Here is a 24,143-nt window from a genome sequence, read left to right as displayed (position 1 = left end):
AACTTTTACTTTTCATACTTATATTACATTTTGCTGATAATACTTTTGTGCTTTTACCCAAGTAGGATTTTGAGTTTTTTAATGTATTGTTGATTTTACTTCATATAAAGGATCTGGTTACTAAGGCCACTTGTAAAACAATGAACAATGAAAAATGGTAAAATGTGAATCCACCCTGCAGACCAGTTAAACAAAAACAAATCATTTTTCAGGAAGACACTTGGAAGACACTTCCGTTCATGTATTAGCTTTGGCCTGAACATAAACAAGGATGGGATTAATGGATGAGACATGCAATGCATCACTCCCCCACATTTTCAACAAAAGTTGCATTTTTAGAATCAAACAAAACATGATTTCTCACTCACTACTTGAATCATCTCTCATGAGATTCTTTTATGATCCTGAGATTGTGTTGTATCATCTATATAAACTATTTTCCCTCAGTAAACACTTTTCCGGCTTGAAAAAATGCTTGCATTTAAATGAATAAATCCTTTTATGGGTATTTTTACACTTTATAGGCACAGAGAACAATTTATCCTCCCATCATGAAAGGACACTCTGACATTCATTACTCAATGAGTCACCTGGCGGCCAGACTAGTCATAGCAAAATAAGCAGCACACCATAAACCAGTGAATAGTCTGTCATAAATATGAACTGGTATTAATACACGGGTGCGGCTTATGGAATAAATTTAGTGTTTTATATGACTTTGAGATCCATTCAGAACAAATTTTCTATCACCAGTCTGTCGAATTAATTGGCCTTCTTACTCTGGATCATATTAAAATAAATCTATATACTTCTCAGAAAGTAACAGTTAAATAAAATTAAGACTATTTGCCGAATAATTAAACTTTTATTTGACCGGAAACGACCACTTGGCCCTGGTGCGTGTATGAAATATTTGTCCGGTGATGGAAATTCAGCTCAGGAATGCATTTTTCCTCTTGTGTGTGTGCGTCTCGGATGTTACTCTGACTGGCTGTGAGGTAAGAAAACAAGTCCGTCCTACTGTCCTGCAGCCATCCCATTGGTCCAGACGGCACCTCAGGAATGTCCTTAAACTGTTTAAATAGCGCTCCTATCAGCAGCTTAAGTCAGTGGAATAAGTTCAAACATCGGAATAAAACCCGACCAGGAGATCACAGAGACTTTGCAACAATATTCCTAAACTATTGAGCTTCTCCACCGACTAAAAGAAGAAAGAAGGGATACATAATCGGACAAGGAAGGACTTTTGTTCTCCTTTTTAAAATCTGTTTTCAGAGGGAATTTTCATTTTAAAGGTTTGTTGACTGTTTCTATTATTGACTATTGCTCATTGATGACAAGATTTAGCCTTGATGTGTCCTCTAACAGTGTATTTGTTATTCTTTGGTTGCAGTAGCGTTCACTTGAGAGTTCAAGATGATGCTGTGTGGCATCTTTCTGCTGTTGATGCTTTGGAGTTGTGAAGGCGCAAGATTGGCAGGTGAGAATTTAAAATGTTTGTGAAAAAAAGTATTTTTACCTGTAAAAACGTTTAAAGTCGTTGCATCTTTAATATAGCGACTACAGTCAAATTTTATAGGGACTTAATTTGCGACTGAGGCGTTCACGTTACAATGAACTCATTGAATATCACAAAGTCTTTATCATGATATTAAAATAAAGACAATTGTATTCTCATATTTTTCTGATGGATGTATTTTATTATTTCGGAGTTTTTCTCTGTTTTTGCGCCTTTGTATGGACACTGTTGTTGTGAAAGAAAAAAAAACCAAACGGTTCTTTTTCTTTTCTTTGATCGCAGAGAGTCGGGATGACAACAGTATTTATGACTTATTTGACCTCGCTCGGGTAAGCAAGAGGCACAATGGAGTGGGTTTGGTCAAAGGCGCAGATCCCTACAGCCCTGCATACAAGGTCCTGAACCCAGACCTGATCCCCCCCGTCCCCGACAGCTCCTTCAGGGACCTCATCGACTCCATCCAGGCAGAGAGGGGTTTCCTCCTCCTGGTCAACCTGAAGCAGGCCAAGAAAACCAGGGGCAGCATTTTAACCATCGAGAAGAATGACAGATCCGGACCCGTTTTCGAGATCGTTTCCAATGGCAAGGCGAACACTTTGGACGTGGTCTACTCCACCATGAACCAGCAGCAGGTCGTGTCCATCGAGGATGCGAATTTGGCCACTGGACACTGGAGGAACATCACGCTGTTCGTTCAGGATGACCGTGCGCAACTCTTTGTGGGCTGTGAGGAGATCAATGTATCAGAGATGGATGTGCCAATCTATAAAGTGCTGTCCCAGGAGGTGGCAGACATCGCCAGACTCAGGATTGGAAAGGGAGCAGTGAAAGACAGATTCATGGTAAGATCTGTAGTGTTATGGCTCAGATAACTATTGCTATACTATTGATTGATAAACAATACTTTTATAGAATAGAATATGTAACACACATTTTAATATTGTTGCTTATATGAAATATATAATGTAAGTAAATGCATGTTAAATAGTTTTTAAGTGTCTAACTGGAATTTATCTTCCTGCAGGGAGTACTTCAGAATGTACACTTTGTCTTTGGGACCACTCTGGATGCCATACTGAGAAATAAGGGATGCCACAGTGGAGGTAAGTCTTAGAATTGTATTTAATATATCAATTACCTATAGCAGAGTAGATCTGATATAAAATACAAATAGTCCACCACATTCTGCTCCCGTTTCAAAGGCAGTGAACAGACATTCATTTGTCTTCTCTCCTCTTTTCCCCCTGCAGCTGCCTTAACTGATGTCATGACCCTGGACAACCCAGTCAATGGCTCCAGCCCTGCCATTAGGACTGATTACACTGGCCACAAAGCCAAAGGTAAGACCTCTCCCTCCTAAAGAGACAGGGCTCTGTCTCTGTTTCACTAGTCAGTTGTAAACTTTAAGAGTTGAGGTCATTAACTGGACTCTTCTCTCCTACATTCAGATCTGCACTCTGTCTGCGGCATCTCTTGTGAGGACATCGCAAGCATGTTCAAGGAGCTCAAGGGACTCGGCGTGGTTGTTAAACAGCTGTCAAACGAGCTCCGCAAAGTGGTAAGCTCCAAAGGCCATCAGGGTCTGCTCTTTGTCATCATCCACTATCCCTTTTACTCTCCCCTCTGTCTGTCCTTCTGCTTCCATTTAATGCATTCCCAGTGCGTAACCACTTGTCACTGTAATGGCAGTCACCGGCCAAGTCCTTAATGAGACCCATGTGAATACACAAATATGTTTGGCTGTCGGTTGTATTTGCACTGCTTCGCTAGAGTCAAGAAATGTCTTAATCACGGTGTCGGTCGGTGATTCATCTGTACTGGAACCTTGGCAAAGTGAAAGTTTTCCATCCTCCATCCTCAATAACCCCCTTCTCTCTCTCTCTCTTTCTCCCCTTTCCTCCAGTCTGAGGACAGCAATCTGCTGAAAAATCAAATGAACATCCATAGTGGAATTTGCTTCCACAATGGCATCGTGCACATGGACAAAGATGAATGGACCGTCGATGGCTGCACTGAGTGCACCTGCCAGGTAAGTGTCATCATACCTGCTGGAATGCAACCTTTAAATAAGCCAGGGATCAGTTGAGGAAAGACATAGCTTTATTTCCTGTGTCCCCACAGTTAATAAAATGATAATAGTGTTTATGTTAGCACCACTCTTTATTATCACTTTGCTGAGCCATCAACACGTCTTGAAACTATCAACAAAGCAGCATGGAGCAGCATCTAGCAGCATCTGGTGAAGGGTGTCCATGTATTGTGTAAGTTGGGTGTTAGCTGGAGAATGCTAGTGAGGTTTATGTTTTTTATCAACACAGCAGGAGTGTCATGTCCCTGATAAAGATCACTCCATTCTGAAATACAGCAATTAGGCTTGTAACAGTATCAGCAAAGCCTCTGGGTTTCTTTCTGTCGCTCATTATTCTTGTACTAACTCAACTGTTCTTCTATTCAGAACTCTGCTACAGTGTGTCGTAAAATCTCCTGCCCACTGATCCCCTGTGCTAACGCCACCGTGCCCGACGGAGAGTGCTGCCCTCGCTGTGGAACACGTAAGCTTCCTTTTAAATCTTCTGCAACTTTCATCATTTTCGTAGGATTTTCTAGACTTCTTTCTTGATGTCTTTCTCCCAAGATAAAAAATCTCATCCTTCATGTCTTCCCCCTACAGCAAGTGACTATGCAGAGGATGGTTGGTCCCCCTGGTCTGAATGGACTCCTTGTTCAGTGACTTGTGGTCGTGGCATCCAGCAGCGTGGACGCTCCTGTGACCGCATCAACAGCAACTGTGAGGGCACCTCTGTCCAGACCCGTGACTGCTACCCCCAGGAATGCGACAAACGCTGTAAGTCTTAACTCAGCCATTGTGATAATAAATATTTTCTGTTGATGGATGAGCATGATGAATTAATCATGTGTATTGCTCACAGTCAAACAGGACGGTGGCTGGAGCCATTGGTCTCCCTGGTCTTCATGCTCTGTGACCTGCGGTGAGGGTGTCATCACCCGAATTCGCCTCTGCAACTCCCCTACACCCCAGATGGGTGGCAGGGACTGCGAGGGAGAAGGACGTCAAACTGAAGTCTGCCAAAAGTCTCCTTGTCCTAGTAAGTTGAATTTCAGTGTCAAAGTTGTTAGGGTGTATGGATTCAGCGGAACATACTGAATGTTGTTTTTATTATACTTTTTAGTCAATGGAGGTTGGGGACCTTGGTCACCATGGGACACCTGCACTGTTACCTGTGGTGGAGGAATCCAGAACCGCAAACGTCTCTGTTCTGATCCTGTCCCCAAATATGGAGGAAAGGATTGTGTTGGTGATGCCAAAATGTCTCAAGTGTGCAACAAACAAGACTGCCCTGTTGGTAAGTATTTCAGATTTAACAGTTATTAAAGAAAAAGACATACATACACAACAGATTACCATTCTAAAGTATTGATTCTTTCTCTCTACAGATGGTTGTCTCTCCAACCCATGCTTCCCTGGCGCAAAGTGCACCAGCTCCCCTGATGGCTCTTTCAGATGTGGCAGGTGTCCACTTGGCTACACCGGGAATGGCATCACCTGCAAAGACATTGATGAGTGTAAAGAGGTCCCTGATGCTTGCCATACACACAACGGAAAGCATCGCTGTGAGAACACTGAGCCAGGTTACAACTGCTTGCCCTGCCCTACACGTTTCTCTGGTCCTCAGCCCTTTGGAAAAGGAGTGGAGCAGGCAACTGCCAAAAAACAGGTTTGAATTATTACTTACTGCTTGTGCTTGTGGCTTGTAGGCTAGCTGTTTGTGTTTTTTCTTAATTCTCTGTCATTTCTCTTTAGGTTTGCACACCCCGTAACCCTTGCCAGGATGGTAGCCACAACTGCAATAAAAATGCAAACTGCATCTACTTGGGCATCTACTCCGACTCTATGTTCCGATGCGAGTGCAAGCCAGGGTATGCTGGGAATGGCCATATTTGTGGAGAGGACAGTGACCTGGATGGATGGCCCAACAAGAACCTGCTGTGTGTGGAGAATGCTACCTACCACTGCAAGAAGGTAGCCAGACCCCACATGGACAGAAATACAAAAGGCCATCATTATCCCTCTGCACTATATTATTGTGATGATTGCCTCCCTAACCGCTACTTTGTTTCTTTATAGGATAACTGCCCCAACCTTCCCAACTCTGGCCAAGAAGATCATGACAAAGATGGCCTGGGTGATGAATGTGACCATGATGATGACAATGATGGGATCCCCGATGATAGGGTGAGTCATCACAGAATTTTTTTTTTAGCCAAAACCCTGCTTTCCTCAGAGACCAGACATAGCAATCAGCAGTAGCCATCCTTCCTCTGGGCAATAGGAATGTAAAGTCTCAGTGTTTGTGTGCTTTCATCAGAGTCAAAGTGGAAAGCCAGTGGTATAGGAATAGTGTAATATAATTTTGGCATGAAGATGGGGTGGCTTGTTGCCCGTAATTCTTAGTGTGGATGTGGAAAGTCTGGCAAGAAAAATGCTGAGGTAAAAATTACCAGCTCTCTCGCAGTGGAATATCACATTCCAGCAAAAGTTAGAGGGAAAACAAGCTATGAAAATGAAAGTTTTGTTCCTATAAATATCCTTCCTTTGACCCACTTTAGTAATTTTATTGCTCTTTTTATTTTCCTTTATCAATTTAGGACAACTGCCCCATGGTGTACAACCCTGCTCAGTATGATGCAGACAGGGATGATGTTGGCGACCACTGTGACAACTGTGTGTTCGAGGCTAACACTGACCAAACCGATACTGACAACAATGGAGAGGGTGATGCCTGTGCTGTTGACATTGATGGTGATGGTAAGTGATCTTTCTTAATTCCATCAGTGTTATCTTTCATGACTTCCCTTAGTCTTAAAATCATTTGCACAGTCCTGGAGGCTAAGATAAGTCTGTTTTGACTCAACAGGCATTCTGAACGAGAACGACAATTGCCCATATGTGTACAACGTGGATCAGAGAGATACTGACAGAGATGGAGTGGGAGACCATTGTGACAACTGCCCTCTGGAGCATAACCCTGATCAGGTAACGTCAGATCCCACCTTTCACCTTTCTTTTACAAGCCAGTAACATAGCCCAAACTGTCAAGTGTGTAGCATCAAAGCCACAAATTGTACCTGCTTTAATGAAAGAAAGGAATGTGACAGCTTTGAGAAAAAAAGAGTGCAACAATCCCTTTTCTTTTCTCTATTCATCCACAAATATGAATGTGTAATTTTGCTGAGGTGCAAGCACACTGAACAATTGTCTGAAGGGACATTGCTCACATACCTGAACACAAGGGGCTACATTTAAATCACATCCAGAGTTGCACCTCTCATATTGAGGCTGGTGAAAAACAGTGAAGGGCTAATTGATGAGAGGACAATTGCCTTATAGTCTGAGTGTCATTTTTTGGGAAATCTCATCATAACGGAATTCTTTTCTCCTACAGATTGACTCTGACTCAGATCTCATAGGAGACAAGTGTGACAACAACCAGGACATTGACGAGGACGGTCACCAGAACAATATGGACAACTGCCCTTACATCCCTAACTCCAACCAGGCTGACCACGACAAGGATGGCAAGGGTGATGCCTGCGACCACGATGATGACAATGATGGCATTCCTGATGACAAAGACAACTGCCGACTGGCCTTTAACCCTGATCAGTTGGACTCTGATGGTGAGTCACTCTCTCAGTGGGTCAAATATGGTCCAAATCATCAGACATCCTTGTATAGAAAATCTGGATTAACCTTGTCTTGTAAAGAGAAGCCCATTCTCTTTAATATCCATGTTTAAATATCTTTATTTTCCTCTCAGGTGATGGTCGTGGTGATGTGTGCAAAGATGACTTTGACCAAGACAATATTCTGGACATTGATGACGTGTGCCCAGAGAACTTTGCCATCAGTGAAACAGACTTCCGCAGATTCCAGATGGTTCCTCTGGACCCTAAGGGCACCTCCCAGATTGACCCCAACTGGGTGGTCCGGCATCAGGGCAAGGAGTTGGTGCAGACTGTCAACTGTGACCCTGGCATTGCTGTTGGTACGTAAGATAACAATGGGCATCTTTCTACAATTACACAGAAACAAAGTCGTAGCCAACAAATTCTGAACCATCTCCTCTTAATCATGTCTTAATTCAGGTTTTGACGAGTTCAGTGCAGTGGATTTCAGTGGAACATTCTTCATCAACACGGACAGAGATGATGACTATGCTGGCTTCGTGTTTGGCTACCAGTCTAGCTCTCGCTTCTACACAGTCATGTGGAAACAGATCACGCAAACCTACTGGTCCCACACACCCACAAGAGCTCAAGGCTACTCTGGACTGTCCATCAAAGTGGTCAACTCCACCACTGGGCCTGGTGAGCACCTGAGGAATGCCCTGTGGCACACCGGAGATACCCCAGGACAGGTGAATGCACATTCATTGGCTCATAGTTAGACAGATAGGATACAAGTGAACGCAATGTCTGATTTTTTTCTTTATTTAACATTTTGTAATTCTTTGTTTCCAGGTGCGTACTCTGTGGCACGACCCTAAGAACATTGGCTGGAAAGATTTCACCGCCTACAGATGGCACCTGACCCACAGACCCAAGACTGGACTTATTAGGTGAGTTCAAAACCTCAGAGGCATACTATAATTAATTTAATTACAAATTTGCACAATTTTATTTTTACATCGCAATGAGCTCATGTGATTACCCTCTCTTTTTTAGAGTGGTTATGTATGAAGGCAAGAGAATCATGGCCGATTCTGGAAACATCTATGACAAGACGTATGCTGGTGGGCGACTAGGCTTGTATGTCTTCTCTCAGGAGATGGTTTACTTCTCAGACCTCAAATACGCATGCAAAGGTAAGACATTTTAAGAGCATATAAGTGATGGTTTGACATATTAAAAAGCACTGTAGCATCACCTTAGATTTTATTCTTAATGTTTTCTGTCCTTTATTTCTTTCAGATACATAATTGGACCACAGTGCCTTCCAGAAGAATGTATCAGTCTGTCAGTATGAATATATAATTTGAGACCTGGATCGATGTCTTTTTAACTTTTCCTTTGAGAAATGCACATTGGAGGAATAATGAGCAAGTGAGCTAACGTGAGGTAAACTGACCTCTGGACTTAAATGAAAGTTCAATGATGATTCTGCACCAAACTCAAATTGTAAGCGCAGCTCTGCTCAGAAGAAATTGGCCCTCTCACTTTGTTGCTCTGGTCTGCGTTGAAGGAGGGCTACATTTATTGCTTTGCACACCTGAACTGTTGTCGGTTGGCGTTATTCTTCTGAGGATGAGGGACCAAAGGGAAGAGAGTTTCATGTTCTTACTTTTTTTGAGCATTAATATCTGCTGTGGACTCAAAAGATACTTGTTTCAGTATGAAGAAAGCGGTAGGAGAACTTTCTTTGGCTGGGGAAAAAAATTACCCCTTGAAGGAACTGTTGAGGGACCATGGGCAGTATGGACTGACTGTTACTATCAAAGAGAGTGAATGTTGTTTGTATGTTTGTGCATGTATGCCACCCAACAAGCATTGCTATGAAGACAACCAAGTCAAATTTTCTTTTGATTTCTTTTAATTACCCCGTCACCCCACAATCTTGCAGGCCTTCATTATACAAGGTCTTTTATTTCCCCAAGACTTAGGGCTGGCCCAAAACATTATAACTAGTCTTCTCAGGAAAGAGCACTAGAAGAAACGAGGAGAGCACAAAATTCAGGACAGCACAGGGCCCCAAAGTAGGCATTCTGTACACCGCTTTGAACCATAATTATTAGGAAATGTAATGTTAATATCTCTAATCTTTACCGAACATGTCAAGGGACGTAAACACCGAGGGCCAGTCTGTTTCCTGTTACGAGTCACCATTGTAAGTATGGCTGTTTGTATGCTTATGTACTCATTCATCATAGAGGCTTTAATTCTTGTTCATCTCTGCATCTCGCCATCATGTTGTCAGCAACCCCTTTCAATTAACTGAAATCAGATCCTCTATTGACAAGATATAACATTACTTTTGACCAAAACAGTAAAAAAGGAAGAGATAGGCATCACTTACAGTATCTCTAAATATTCTGCTTCTGCACAGTGTGCATGACTGGTGTGCCTGAGCATGTGTGTACATTTCTGACAAGGGAAAATCAAAGGAAACCCTTCATGTACAAATATTACCTCATTAATTCTTTTTGTATTGAGGCCAGCAATACACAAGAATCACTTGTCTTAGCAAAAGAGTATAAATTGGTTGGCTTCTTTTTTTTTTTTTTTTTTTTTTAGCAAGACTTTACTATCATTTATATGCTGTATATAAGATATTTTTGTAGCAAAAGAAGCCCAAACAGGAACGTAAAGGATTAAAGAAATGTTGTCTTGACTATGTTGTGCTATATGTATTTCCTGTGCATTTTTGATAAGTTATTATGTTTGTTTTATGTTGAGGTTATTTCATTTGTGTAGATATACTGTATGCTATTTAAATAATTTATCTAGAAGCGTAGCCTCATATGGAAGCGTTTCTGTCTGTATGTATAAACTTATTTGCACACTGACATGAGGATGTCTTTGTTATTTTGGTTTTGTACGTGTCTTTTTTAATTATTAGTGAAGCTTTTCTATAAACATTTGTACCATAGTTTCTACCCAACATGCTGTTTATACTCCTACTTGTTATTTTGTAATGTCAAGTGAACAATAAACCCTTCAGGAAAAAAAGTATTACTGTGTTTTGGTGTCTTTTTGCACTTGTCAAACAAACAGTTAAATAGTCTGAATAGTTCAAGACCTAGGCTTCTTTTTCTGTGATATTTTTTTGGACTTCACATCCACTTTGATTGAGGTCTTCTCCCTATAAAAGCAAAGGGAGCCGAGTCATGCTGTGTCAAGCGACTGGAATCCATTAGTTGAGTCTGGTGAAGTCTTGGAGAAAGGGAGTATCCTTGGGAGTCAACAGCAGGAAAACTCAACATGAAGTATAACCCACTTAAACAGCACATCCATACAGATCTGATTACACATTACACAGGCATCTCCTTACACCTTCAAACGACAACGCTCCACGTGATCCAAAGACATGAGGAATTTTGCACTTTTGAGTGATATGTTCACTCTCTTTAGGCAAGTGAATTTAAGTTACGGCACCCTTCAGCTGGCTGTGGTCCACTCTTGCCAGAAGGAATGTGCATTTAAATTCCACCGTTTTCATAAAAATGTCCCAATAAAACTTGTCAAAGTAGATGAGGTATCCATATACTAGCTAGCTTTTTTGACTGTTATGCTGGTGCTAGACCAGTATATCATCTGCAAACTTCAGCTGCTAATTTAGATCTTTCACAGGACTAGAAAGAGCTGTAATCAAAGGCACCAGTAAGGGTTATGCCAGAAAACCCAGACTGTCTCAGTATGCCGCAGGTCTCTATACATTAGAAGTGACCTCATTCTTACCACACTGAGCTCACTGTGTTTCCATTACCCCAAATGAGCAGTATATCTTCCCACTCTATGTCTGTTATATAGATGATATCTGTAAAATAGACAAAAATGGCACATATGGTGTGTATATATCTATCAAACTATTACAAATGTATGGAATTAGTATAAGAATGAAGTCTCATGAAGTGCAGTCAGCCTGAAAAAGTTTGTGTGTGCTCTTTTGGACCTGTGCTGAGGTGTCTGCTTAGATTCCTGGACAGATAGTGCAGGTTCCACTATAGCTGGGCTCTTGTTGGAGTTTGACCTTGGAGGCTCACCTGGCCGACGTGCTTTCAGTCCAAAGGAATGTGAGATAATTCCTGCCGTTTAGTCGGGGTCAGAATGTGTGGGTGAGGTGAAGAGTGAGATGAACAGGCCTGTAGGTGTCCCGTGCCAGGAGAGAGGAAAGGAGGGACCTTTAGGCTGAGGTCAGCCAGGTGCAGATGAGCTACTCACACTGTGCAAGCAGGAGCAAATAGGAACCATGTCAACAGCTCCACAAATCCCCACAAACAAACTGAAAGCAGAATTCTCAAAGCTGGCCATCTTTTGTCAGTAGACTTGTGTTTATTTTTTAAAATAATGAAAATTAAGCTAGAAAGAACTCACAGGATCCAATTTCAGAAGATCTTACTAAGGGGCAGGAATGAAAGGAATGCTTTGCATTTTAAGGGTTGGAGCTGAACTGGATCTGACTATCACTCCTGTGGAGTACACATCATCCCCCTGTCCTCAACAGCCACACTAGGCATCTGACCACACATCACTAACACAGACATTCTGTATTTCATAGGAGGCTTACTGTTGATACATAACAGCGTGCAGACTTCACCCCAAAGACACATTGCTATCGGCTGAGTGTGTTTGTGTGCAGTAGAACATTCTGTGGCCACTGTACCCAGTTATTACATTTAATGACAGCAATTTTCTGTTCTCATCTATGATACTTATGTTAATACAAAAGGTGGCCCTGCTGCTCTGTTTCCTCATGCAGGGCCATAAACACAAATAAAAACAATGGGATGCAATCCAGCTGCATATTAAAAACATGGAGGGCAATTAGAATACAAATAACAGTTTTCACCCCCAGTTTCACCATTAATCAAGTGTTAGAACTACAAAGAAATTTTTTTCCCAATATTGACACATTGTGTTAAAGGACTGGTGTGTACGATTTAGTGGCTTCTAGCAGTGAGGTTGCAGATTGTAACCAATTGTAACCATAAATCTGCAACCCTTACAGAGTGCATCCTGAATACTGCATTACTCAGGATTTTGTCTCTTAAAACCCCCCTAGTAGTCTGCTTGTGACATCCAAGCAGTGATGCATCTTTTTATAGACATTCTGATAGCAGGGCCTCGGATAGTTCGGGTTCATCTGTCTGTTCTTTACAGTCACATGGAGTTGTGTCATTCATCTCAAGGTCCTGGCTCCATCTCTGTCTGCTCACATTCATCCAGCAGGATAAGTAACTGCTCCTCAGTGAGATCTGGTGACTCATTCTGCAGGAAGACACAAATATTTATGATTTATTAAAAAATATATACTGTATATGTGTGTGTATGTGTGCACAGGCACGTGTGAGTGATTTCAAACTGTAGCGTGTACATGCATATAAAAACAAATTTAAGAGGATGTCTGCACAGATGTGTTTGCACGTGTGCACACAGCAACCCACCCTTTTACAACCACTGAGACACATACAATAAACCTCTGGCAGTCAAACAATATGAGCCTATTGTTACTGAAGTGAAGACAGAATATTTTTCATCTTAACTGCTGATATCTTCCTAACATCCTCCCTAAATTTCTTCCCATTACGAACATCCTTTACTGCGCTTAAAACTCTTGTTTTTGACAAATCCAGACTTGTTGTATTAATGCATGACCTGCGATAACAGTGGCAGTTCATAATAATATACTGCACTTCTGTGGTTGTTCTCTGTGCCTAGTTGGACGCTGACTGGGAAAAAACACTTCCAGTTGGATATAACTATTGTTTTTTTACTGATAAGTCAGACTCCTCATAGGCAGGCCTCTGCGACCGCATGTGAGTTCAAGGAGATAAGCCAATCTTCTTAAACTAGGTTATGAAGAAAGGTTTCAGAATTTAAACAACTCTTGACATCTATTTCTGGGAGTGACGTGTTATTCAGCAAGTCTAACTGTAATTTCTGGGGGGAAACTTTTAATGCCTTTATCTTGAATAATTAGGTGAGACAGACTAATTCACCTATGCATGAGTGCTCATAGACAGTTGCCATCTCTTGGTGTGGAATGCACTTGGTTTAGTCAGCTGCAACTCAACAGTCAATTTGTTCCAGTAAAATCAACCCATTACCTTTCACGACACAAGCATTAGGCCAAAAAACGTGTCCAGGAAAGCCAGACCTTAAATGTCTGGGTTGAATAGTAATCATTTTCATCATTCTCTCAGCTTGTGCACTCATGTTTCCCGCCGTCATACCAAACTGAACAGAATGTCCCTGGCCTTAAAGTAGGGATGTCCTGATCCAATTATTCTGTCTGTGATTCTGTTATGAGTCTTGAAGCTGTATTAATTTGCTTTTTTACCCACATGGGAGCAGTAGAACCAGCTGGAAGCACATTACTGACATTATCACCTTATAACGATAATATGGCAAAAGTGTGAGGAATTTTTTTTTCTATTTACACATCCAACAGATGCGGAACAATATTATTTGTTTGTAATTATGTTTCTGGCCACCTGATGAATGTAATATTCCAATATTCACTCTCGTTTTAGCGTTTTGATCTCTACTAACTCCTGAAGGAAATATCTGGCTTTTTTGTTTCTAAATGTTAGTCGCTAACTTTCTCAAAAACACCAGCTGGCCACTAACTTTGTCTATCTGTTAGTATACAATGGGTTTATCCTTTGCTGAAAGCAGCTGCCTGCTGCAGCTGGAAACAGGATTGATGAGAGAGGTGACAGTGAACCCAAACAGTGAAGTTGCTGCTCATAAAACAATTGAATGAATTAATGAACAGAAAAAGGCTAAAACGCTCTGTAGAGGGATACTCAGGTTATAACGATCTTTGGGTTGGTCATCACGAGCCACACATTTTTAATTTGATGCATTTTTAAGGAAGTTACACATTTTAGGAAATGTGCTTACTCGCTTTCTTGCTTAGAGTTTTTAGTTTTTATTTGTGTATTTATAGGAGACAGTGCACATTGGCATTTTATCAACATCAATATAAATGTTTCAGGTTAAGCTCAATTTTCAGCTGTAGTCACAACTCAACTTAAAATTGACAAATCGATAAAACACATCATACATTGCAGAATACAGTCAAAGCACGAGGAAAATAACTGGAGAAACTTCCTGCTTAGGCCATAGACTTTACATTAGGATGACAACACAGATTTTAGAATAGTGATGGTGTTTAGGCTCAAGGTTTTACATGTAAAACCTTCATGGATTAAAAATTCATAGTAGAAAGAGTCCTAATGGACCTTAGTTGCAGTTCGAGGTGTCCTGTCAACAGTTTTATAGACACCTCTTATACTTTTTGGGCTGCAGGAGATTTTTTTTTGCTGCAATACTGCAAGTGGCCACTGGGAAAATTAGCAGCAAGACTTAGCGGCAGCGGTATCCAGTTCTCTTACATACATCCATGAGTTAAACAAGCTGTAACATGTTGAGTAGTGAGCTTTAAAGGTGCCAGTGGGCAGATTTTGTTACCTTTGAACCGAGCCAGGCTAGCTGGTGCTTGCTTCCAGTCTTTATGCTAAAAGTAAGCTGACTTAGCTTGACATTTAACAAACTAACATTAGTGGTCTCAGTCTATGTCTTGGCAAGAACAAGAATAAGCTTTTTCCCAACATGTCAAACTACTGATTGACTTTTGCAGCTTTGAGATATACTGATACAAAGTTAAATCCAGGATCCAATTCCATAATTGATGTTTTCCCATACAATTCAGCTGCAAATGCAAACCTAGAAATAACCTGTATCATGAAAATGCAGCTTACACCACAGTGTGACCCATCAGGCACTCAGTCCAAAGACAGAGCAAAATATTACACCCATGAAGTTGTTTTTACCTCTTCCCTGCACCCCGCTGTGTCACTCTAGACAAAATCACATTCCTGTGTCTCATCTAGCCCTGTTAGCTGAAGCTAATACTCTTCATCGATCATCTGTATACCTCCTCTGACCTCTCAAGGTTCCAGTTGTTGATAGACATCTCCACTATGTTCAAAGTCCTCCAGAATGTAACGACACCCTTTAGGTCATGGAGGGTTGGTCTGTGGTACTCATTTATGACCCCTGCAATTACCCAGACACTGCATATCATTTTCTACCAACAGACAGGAGACCACAGGCACTACGGACACATTCCAGCCTCGATGCCCCCTGCAGCACTCCATGTTTTTGTCCTTTGACATGCATGTAGCAAGACATGGCCCTTTGCCTGTGGACTTGACCTTCACCTCTAAATGGCAGAGGATGAAAACAGCCCATGTGCTTACTTTGTGTTAATCTTTGTGCACGCACATATACATACACTTGTGTACACAGTCTACAGTGTAGGCATTTTGGATACACTTTGCTTCCCTTACATGTTTATTTTATGCTTAAATAGCTAAACGCACTTGAAACCCCACTCACAGAAAAACAACATTTGACTGGATTGGCAGCTGTAACATAAATTTGCACAAACATGAGTGAGCCACAACTGCAACTTGACACATATGGCATTAAAACTGTACAGGTCAGTTACAGGCATGTCAGTATTTTCAGTGTTCATGAATGGGTAATTAAAAAGTGCCCCACTGGCTGGAGTACTAATGGCCAGAAATGCTTTTAACCAGTACCAGCCGTCCTGGAGATAGAAACTACAACTTTGCCTTTCCTATGGAGAGGATAGGAAAAAAAGTGAGATGCAAGAAAGACAGAGTGCTTTTTACTGCTGTGACAAAATGCTGTGACTCTTTAAAAGTGGTTGACCTCAGGTGCCCCTGATTCTGGGGAGGCTAAGGGTGTCTGTGGGTGACTGATATGTGTTTTCCTGTCTGACTTTCTGTCTGCTCTCTACAGAGCCAGTTAAACTCAAGTGTTAGAGCTTGTTCAGCTCTTCTCAGTCCAGGACTTCAGCTGCACGTTTAATTCAGCTGCATGTTTAATCGAGGTGATTCCTGGCAGTACCCTTCTTCCACTGGATTATCACTGAGACGTGAACAACAATGTTGAGCTTGGTTGGAAGTTTTTAAACACAGCATTATTATCAGTTCCACAAGGAAACGAATGAATAGCGCAGGAGTAGATAAAACTTTTGTCGGAACAGTGCAAACTTCTATTTTTAAGCTGAGCCATGAATGGCTTTTGTGCGAACGGCCATTGAACATGTGGAGAGAAGATGTAAATATATGAATTAGTGTTTCTTTTTAACCAGTCCTCAGTAAAAAAGAAGTGTGCAGCTGTGGGAGCTGCTACCCTTGAGGCTAGTTTTGGAGTTATTCCCAGCCATACATCCTCTGGCATAAACATGTGAAATACAAGCTGGAGGTGGACAATCTATTCATTCACTTCACAGTTCCTATTGGGAAAAGTTATGGGTTTGTGACTTTATACAGTATCTTATATGTTATACTGAACAATGACTTGAATACTACTAATAAATAACAATGTTGGAATGACATTAGCTGAAAAACACATATTCATTTTGGATAACTGCTTTAATATTCACTCATATTTCTTCTTTACTGTCCGGCTGCTTTGAGAGTTGTTTTTGGACACTGTGATCGATTTGAGACGGAAAAACAACTCATCAATGAGAAAATTGCCTTGACGTGGCTGCTCACAAGCCCAACATATTATTGGATAATTATCTAGTATTCCATGTACGAACAATTACGTGAATCATAGGAACAGCTTTTGCCCTGGGCATATCGGATTTTTAGTCTTACCAAAAGTACATTGTTCACAACTGACTCATCACTAACTTCAGTCACAGTTGGGTTGGAGTCAAATTAATCTATGAGCCCTATATGTCTGATGCTTATTGTTAGAGTACCAGCATTACTGCTCCAGACATCTCATACACGTGCTCTGGCTCTCCCACCTGCTATCAAGACTCAGCAGGTTTATTGTATCTGTCTCAGTCTGGCCTGCAGCCACACAAAGCCATGTGCACAGAAAGTAAGTGTAAGGGAAAACCTCTGTCCCTGTCCTGTTTAGCAATGCAATGCATTCACTTTGACCTCATGAGCTGTCATTTGTCACTGGCTTTACTCCTCTTCCTTGTGCATTTGAATAGCACCAACATGACAGTGAGTTTAATGTGTAGTCTGCCCTCCAGACAGGGGAGTCCAGCTTCTCCCAATGAACAATAGCAGGGTGGGTGAAGTCCAGATCTTTGATATATGATGAAGATTCTTGGTCACTATCCAGTATCAGTTTCCCACCAGGAGATGAATCTGACAAAGCTAGAGCTGTTCAGCCCTCCAGCTATCTGCCCCGCAATGGACCACCACCTCTGTGCAGCTCACTGTTCAGCTCCTGTACACACAGTGTGCAGGGCCAGTTCACCACAAGTGTGGGCTGCTCGGCTTTCAAGGTCACCGACTTCAGTCACATACCTCAACTTTATCGTCCACAGAGCCAGGGGCCAGGTCTCCATTAACAGAGTGGAATTCTATTCATTACACTCTGCGCTCCCATTAAGATGTTGAGAGTTTCTCACAAGAAAAGTCAGCAATACTTTCTGCTTTAGTGTACCTATGACATCACAGCAGATGCATCATTGTCAGTACGTCTTGCCAATATGTTTAGCAGAAAAAAACAAGTATGTCAAATATCAGATAATGTGGATAATATAGATAAATTTGCCTCAGGGACTTTCTGAGTTACCTCATTAAAGTCAGTTTATTCAAGTGATTGCTGGATGAAACCTTATCCTCACTTCCCCCCATCATTAAACACATAGCAACCTGAGCATGCATGAACAAAAATATAAAGTTAATTTAGGCACACCCTCAATATCCTTGTTTACATGACTTACACATTGCTCTAGCTGTTTTGACTGAGCCAATGAATGCAGCCCAGAGAAAAATAAAAGTGACAGTTGTCCATTCTGAGGTCATTTACTGTACAACTTTAGCCAGGGCTGTCTCAGTGCTGTGGTGAATAGTAAATGTCAAACTGGAAATAAGTTTTCAGTGCTGCAGTAAATACACAAATGTAGAGTGTGTTTTACAACTGCCAACGTTTGCACACCATCTTAATAACAACAACCATCCATGTGAGTGGGAGCTCCTCTTATTCTCTGCCACTTTCATCAAACTGTCTCTGTTTCATAATCATAAAGAAGCAAACAAGAGCAGACTGTGTGACAAGATAAAGGCTAACAGCTGTAGCTATGGATGGAATGAAGGGAAACATCCTTTCCTCCCTGCCTCCTCTTTTCTGTTGAACCTGACAAGTCTTCTGTGGAAAAAGAGTTTGGAAACTACAGTCAGCAGAACAATTAGTGGGGGCAAACAAGCAACCGTGAACTTAACAGATTCAGGCCAACTTAAAACCTACCACAGCTGGGTGCCCACTTTGCGTTGAAAATATCTGTCGGGCATTCTGTGTTATTCCAGGATGATATAGTTACTTTTTGGTGTTTTAATACAATTTTTTTCATCCAGTCACACATAAAAAGTTCTCACATAACTAAATGTTTAGGTTAACTTGCACTAGAGAATCCTTGCTAACATGGACAGTATGATTGATGATGTAGGTCTGGCATCATCCTGCTTTATTGTAAATGTTGGGATTGTCCTTCCTTTTGCAGTTGATCTGGGAATGCAGCCAAATGATGCAGGAAAATCAGCCCAGGGTCGGCTGTTGAGTATCACAGATTTAGCTTTAACAGTTGGAAACAGCCCTGTTGAACTTTTCTTTACTGTATTTCCAAAAAAATGTACAAAGAACAATGACATGTCATATCAATGATATCTTTCTTTGTGGAGGAAAGGCCAAGGTCTTACTGCACAGGCAAATATTATTAACAGTAAAAAAAAACCTGGAAAATCAAAGGTGAGAGGAGACAGATTCTTTGGCAAAGAGATTAATTTCACTGGAAGTGGGGTTGTTAGGGATGAAAGACAGGAGAAGGAGGGAAGACACTCAGATTTGATTCCAACACAACCTAGCTTTTGTTGGAATAAAGCACCACAAAAAGGTAAATCAGAGAGATCTGTAGACAAACACTTGAATTCTTAACATCACATTCTGGAATCAATCAAAATGAAGTAGAGCAGAGAATTTGCAGTCACTACTAAGATGTATGAGACTGACCTTTTAACATTTTCTGCCTTTACAGTAGCACCAGGCCAGACTAAACATAGAGCCTCATGCTTCCCATTTGGAGGGAAAACATTTAATATCTAATAAATCCTGATAGTTTATAGAGATATGGTGCTTCGGTTAAACATCTTTATTTCAAACATATTCCAAAAACAAAATCTTGAACTGTCAACCACTTATGTTTGCTCCCTTCTCTGGAATTCAGTATTTACATTTAACTGTTGTCATCACTTACTGTAAGTAGACAAAATAAGACTTTGTTGAACAGGCAAAGAAAAAATAGCATCTGGTCCACAGTATCACAGTTTCTATAACTGTATATGGACTAGATTTTCAGAGTAATTTCAAGTGAATGATATCACCTCATATACAGTAGTGTTAGTGGTTTACTGTTCTAGAGCTGCTATGCATGCTAAAAAAAAAGGTGTACTACAGTTCAAAAATTATGAAAATGCAACCAATATTACTACTTAAAGGAGTAATTCAACATTGACAGTTATGAGAAGATCGATATCACCCTCATGTCTGTGCGCTTAGTATGTATGTTAGTATATATTTTAATAGAGCTGGAGCCAGGAAGCAATTAGCTTAGTGCAGCATAGGAAACAAGGGGAGACAGCTAGCCTGTGGCTCTCTCAAGTTCAAAAATCCACCTACCAGCTCCACTGAAGCTCACTTATTAACATATTATATCTCATATAATACAAATGGAAATGTAAAAACAAGTAGGGAGTTATGTGTGCTAATTATATTTTAACTAAAAACAGCCGGGTGCAGTGACTTCCTGGAGTCTTGTTGTCTCTGTGAGGTAGCCAACAATCAGCATTTATGCGTAGAAGTGCTGGGTGGATGAATGAACTGTTGTTCACTAAGAAACAGTTAGAGCAAATAATTCTCCTTCTAAAACCACAAACTGTTTCTATATTTCTTTTTGTTATGGATTAAACAAACAAGATACAGAGGTGCTGGCAAACAGACTTTTGAACTTTGGTGAAAGGCTAGCTGTTTCCCCCTGCTTCGAGTCTTTATGCTAGGCAAAGCTAACTGCCTCCTGGCTGTCACTCCATATTTAACATGCATATATGAGAGTAGTAGTGCTCCTCTCATCTAACTCTTGGCAAGAAAGCGAATAAGTATATACCGCAAAATGCCAAACTATGCGCTACAGTTGTAGCAAATGTACCAAACTATGTAAACTTTTCCTTTCCTTTTGGTAGCATTTAGGGAAATACTTGATTCTTCTAAAAGGATGTTGCCTTTTCTTGCTTTTACTTTGACCTAATTGCTCAACAAAACTGGCTCTCCGAAAATTGGTTCTCTATTCACAAACTAATTTATTCTTAGTTATCATGCTTTTAAACCACCAGAGAACTAAGTATAAAACCTGCATAGTTGATACACACAAGAGCCTGTGTGGAGACATTTGAGTTATTGATGTTACACAAATCAACTTTATGAGTACACTGGAGCCGTGTGATCCTGTTTAAGAATGGCCTCCCAGACAAATTCCATACAAATAAATCTTCTCTACCACAAAACAAGGCTGGTGGCACTGAGAATATACACAGTGAGTATGCTGTTTACACTGCAGTCACTCACACAGTTCAGTCATTTAGTGACAGTATATAAAATACTGTGACACATAGCTAAAAGCAGAGGGTGTCTAGAAACACCAGTAGTTAAGAGACTGGTGGTTTTGATGTTTTGTGATCATGAGTAAACTGTTTCCTCAAATGGAGCTAAATTAGCAAAAAATTCCATTGGTTTCTCCTTAATTAGGCCAGGAATAGGTCTTGGTTGCATGACATGGTGCCTTGTTTAATGTAAGGGTGTGGCTGCTACTTAACATTTTTATTACCTCACTGTTTCTGAGTAAAAAGGGTATCTTTTATGTTTAAATTAGGCATATACTGTGTACATCATGTTGTGGTTCACCAGTGTGAGAACTGATGTGTTGGTAAAATGAATACATTTAAATTTGCATTCCGTCTCCAGCAGCGCAGAGAGGAAGCAAACAGGTAGTTTGGAGAAGCTATCCACTCTTACAATGACAGGGTCAAACCACTAAATTTATCTCTAATGTTCTCCTTTTTCTTGCACATAAAATTTAAAGTCATAAAAGCCAGAGAAAACAAAAATCAGGCCTATTCACCTTTGTTCTTAAAACATTCCTGTGTTGTGCCTTTAGCTACAGGGTTTTGGGAGAGAGTGACAGTTCTGTGGTTGTAACTCTGCAAAGGCTCCTAAAACCAGACAGAGCTCAATGGTTTCCAAGGAACACTGTGGAGTGTGGACATCGAATCTCAGCGAAGAATGTTAGAAAGTCATGAAACACCATGTAGCACAAAAGGCCATCAGTGGAGTTAACAACCATCCTCACTGTAAGATCAAACCCATGTACAAAGCAAAGCAGAGCTAGAAATTGAACCCCTACTGAAAAAAGAAATCTACAAAACAACATAAATTTTGTATCAAACCATTAACTAATACTAAAGTGTGTGAGTGAAACAGAACAGGAAGATGGGGAAAAAGAGAAAAAATATGGGCCTAGAGAGACACGAATATTGCATGTGATTTCATCTTCCCCCTGTGAGAATGACTGAGAATGAGCTGTGTGCTTGTAATAATCTGTCACACACGTGTCTATGGATAGAAGCTCTGCGGAACGCTTTAATGCACAGCACAGTACTTATGCGAATGTGAGCATGTGTTTTGTTGTGTGAGTGTGTGAACGAACATGGCTGCTTTGAACTCACAGTCATCTCTTGGCCCTGGCCCAGCATCTCCAGCTGCTGTTGGATCTCTTGGAGCCGCCTCTCCTGCCCTCTCCTCTCCTTTATATCCTGCAGGACCTTCTCTCCTGGCTGCGGGTCCCCATCACACTTCCAGCCAATAACCTCGGAGCCACGGCCCTGATACACAACAGACACGACTGTTTCTCACAGGGAGCAAACAACTCAGCTCACATGTGGACATACTTGGGCACTCACAGCTCATGGCTGCCACTCGTAAACATTTAGATAGGGATCAAAACCATATAACAGTTAATCACAGTGAATTCAAGTGAAACTTTTCCATTCCTTCAAGACTCTTGTGTTACAGTCCTTGTGTTACAGTATGCTCATATCTGTTAAAATGTCATGATTAGGGTACATCTTAAAGATGAATAGCTTGATGCAGAGACTAATATACTCCAATCGCTCTCTCTTGCTTAGCACAGGGTAATGTGGCATTCATGTGCTGTCGGAATAATCTGAAATTATTATAATTATTTTGGTACACGACTTGCCAAAAGTTGACGTCATATACACAGGAGCATTTGATGGCAACAACTTACTAATTCACGTATTGCATATCAATTTTTTGCTCACATGTGATTTGTGATATGGTATTAGGTTGTACTTGTTAGTTGCTGTACACTTAGAGTGACCTAGATTAGTTAGAAAAGTTATTAATTAGCATTAACCCTGATAACAAGTCAGGTAAAGCAATATTTTAGTGGTTTTAGGGAATGTACTGGTGCAGCAACAAGTCTGGGACAAAATACAACACATCTTCTTTGTAGCATCCATGTTGTTTCCACTTTACGACTTAAAAGCTTGTGAACACACACAAGTCGGAAGAACAACTTCCCAACTTGGGAATTGGGACCATCCAAGGAGCATGTGAATGCACCATAAAATCAGATACTCATATAAGAATTGAGAAAGCCCAAATACCTCAGCTACAGCTAGGATCCACAAGGGGTCAAACATAAATCACAAATTTATGGTGTCCACGTGCACTGGGTTGACACAATGAAGTTGCATCCAAGGCAAACTTTGAAAATGGGTCAGGAGGAAATGGGAGAGTCATGCCTGGAGGACCGGCTGATAAGTGAGAGGCTTGTCTTTCTGACCACAGGATGGATCTTTTTCATTGGGGCTTGGATACAGAAAGAGAACAATCTAGAGTGAAGTCATACAGATCCAAATGACACATCTTTAGATGTAAGGTTAATCACAAATAATTAAACAGGTCTTAAGTTTAGTACCTCGTTGATACGCTACGTTAAAGGAATAGCTTCTGCAGATGTAGCATGATGAACAGTGGGTGTAGAAAGGCTAGCATCGTTGTGTCAACTCTCAAAGGATGTGTCAAACTCTTTCCTCACCCCACCCACAGCTTATGTCTTTACAGGCTTGGGTGGAAAATACATGGCACAAAGAACAACACAGTAAAGACTGACCAATGAGTGACCTGTGGTAGGGTCATGTTCTGACCTCTAAAAATACACAACTACTCTATAAAAATCTATAAAAGCTTTTTAAAAAAAATAGTTGGGTCTGAGAGGATGTTGCCAACCACAGGGCTGTTTGTGAGTGTCAGTTCAGTGCCATGTGGTTGAAATCTCCATCTCCCTCGGTTAGTCTGGATGCCAGGCAGGCGAATGTATGATATAATAATGTTGAAATTGATGGATATTTCATAAAACGTTGACATCTCAATAGGGACTTTCATACAGCAAAATGGTAGGTTACTAGAGACAATGAGAACCAACAGAAATTATGAACTTGAACATTGAGTTACTAAATCTATTATGACATATTTATGATAGGATGTAATCTCAGTTAAATCCAGGGAAGGAGAGAAGTTCAGCTGAGTTGAGAGTATTTTGACAAGAGCAAACCTTTTGCGAAATAGACATGCTTACTAGACTAACAACATTTACACAGATTTTAATAGGCTAAATTATACCGATGTGGCTTGACTAAATTTAAAGAGAAATATTCAACACTTTACAAAAACAAGAACA

The 24,143-nt window shown here is 40.8% G+C and overlaps 2 protein-coding genes across 6 annotated transcripts in view; one reads left to right on the top strand and one right to left on the bottom strand.

The window, feature by feature from the left end:
- The first annotated feature begins 1,100 nt into the window (after positions 1-1,100).
- Positions 1,101-10,261, top strand: LOC121881170 (thrombospondin-1-like). 2 transcript variants are annotated; one of them, XM_042388829.1, is made up of 22 exons: positions 1,101-1,295; positions 1,397-1,480; positions 1,802-2,361; positions 2,544-2,622; positions 2,770-2,859; positions 2,968-3,077; positions 3,423-3,548; positions 3,975-4,071; positions 4,191-4,364; positions 4,450-4,626; positions 4,711-4,884; positions 4,976-5,256; positions 5,343-5,561; positions 5,667-5,774; positions 6,188-6,347; positions 6,457-6,575; positions 6,985-7,219; positions 7,360-7,587; positions 7,688-7,959; positions 8,063-8,160; positions 8,267-8,406; positions 8,513-10,261. In XM_042388829.1, exons 2-22 carry the CDS (start codon positions 1,417-1,419, stop codon positions 8,518-8,520), a joined length of 3,519 nt encoding a protein of 1,172 aa, XP_042244763.1. In that variant the 5' UTR covers positions 1,101-1,295; positions 1,397-1,416; the 3' UTR covers positions 8,521-10,261. The 2 variants fall into 2 exon arrangements, with proteins under 2 accessions (XP_042244763.1, XP_042244762.1); XM_042388828.1 differs by having other exon boundaries at positions 1,394-1,480.
- Positions 10,262-11,566: 1,305 nt separating this feature from the next.
- The window catches only part of fsip1 (fibrous sheath interacting protein 1), a 30,390-nt gene continuing 17,813 nt past the window's right edge, over positions 11,567-24,143 (bottom strand). For all 4 annotated transcript variants that reach the window (XM_042388406.1, XM_042388408.1, XM_042388409.1 and 1 more), the window contains 2 exons: positions 22,105-22,260; positions 11,567-12,526 (listed from right to left, as the gene is read on the bottom strand). In XM_042388406.1, coding sequence (XP_042244340.1) covers positions 12,443-12,526; positions 22,105-22,260 — 240 coding nt within the window. In that variant the 3' untranslated portion in view covers positions 11,567-12,442. The remainder of the gene's footprint in view (positions 12,527-22,104; positions 22,261-24,143) is intronic.

This window comes from Thunnus maccoyii, chromosome 16, assembly GCF_910596095.1.
Source record: "Thunnus maccoyii chromosome 16, fThuMac1.1, whole genome shotgun sequence".
NCBI lineage: Eukaryota > Metazoa > Chordata > Actinopteri > Scombriformes > Scombridae > Thunnus > Thunnus maccoyii.
Note: the sequence above shows the minus strand (reverse complement) of the source record. Positions and strands in the feature narration are given on the sequence as shown.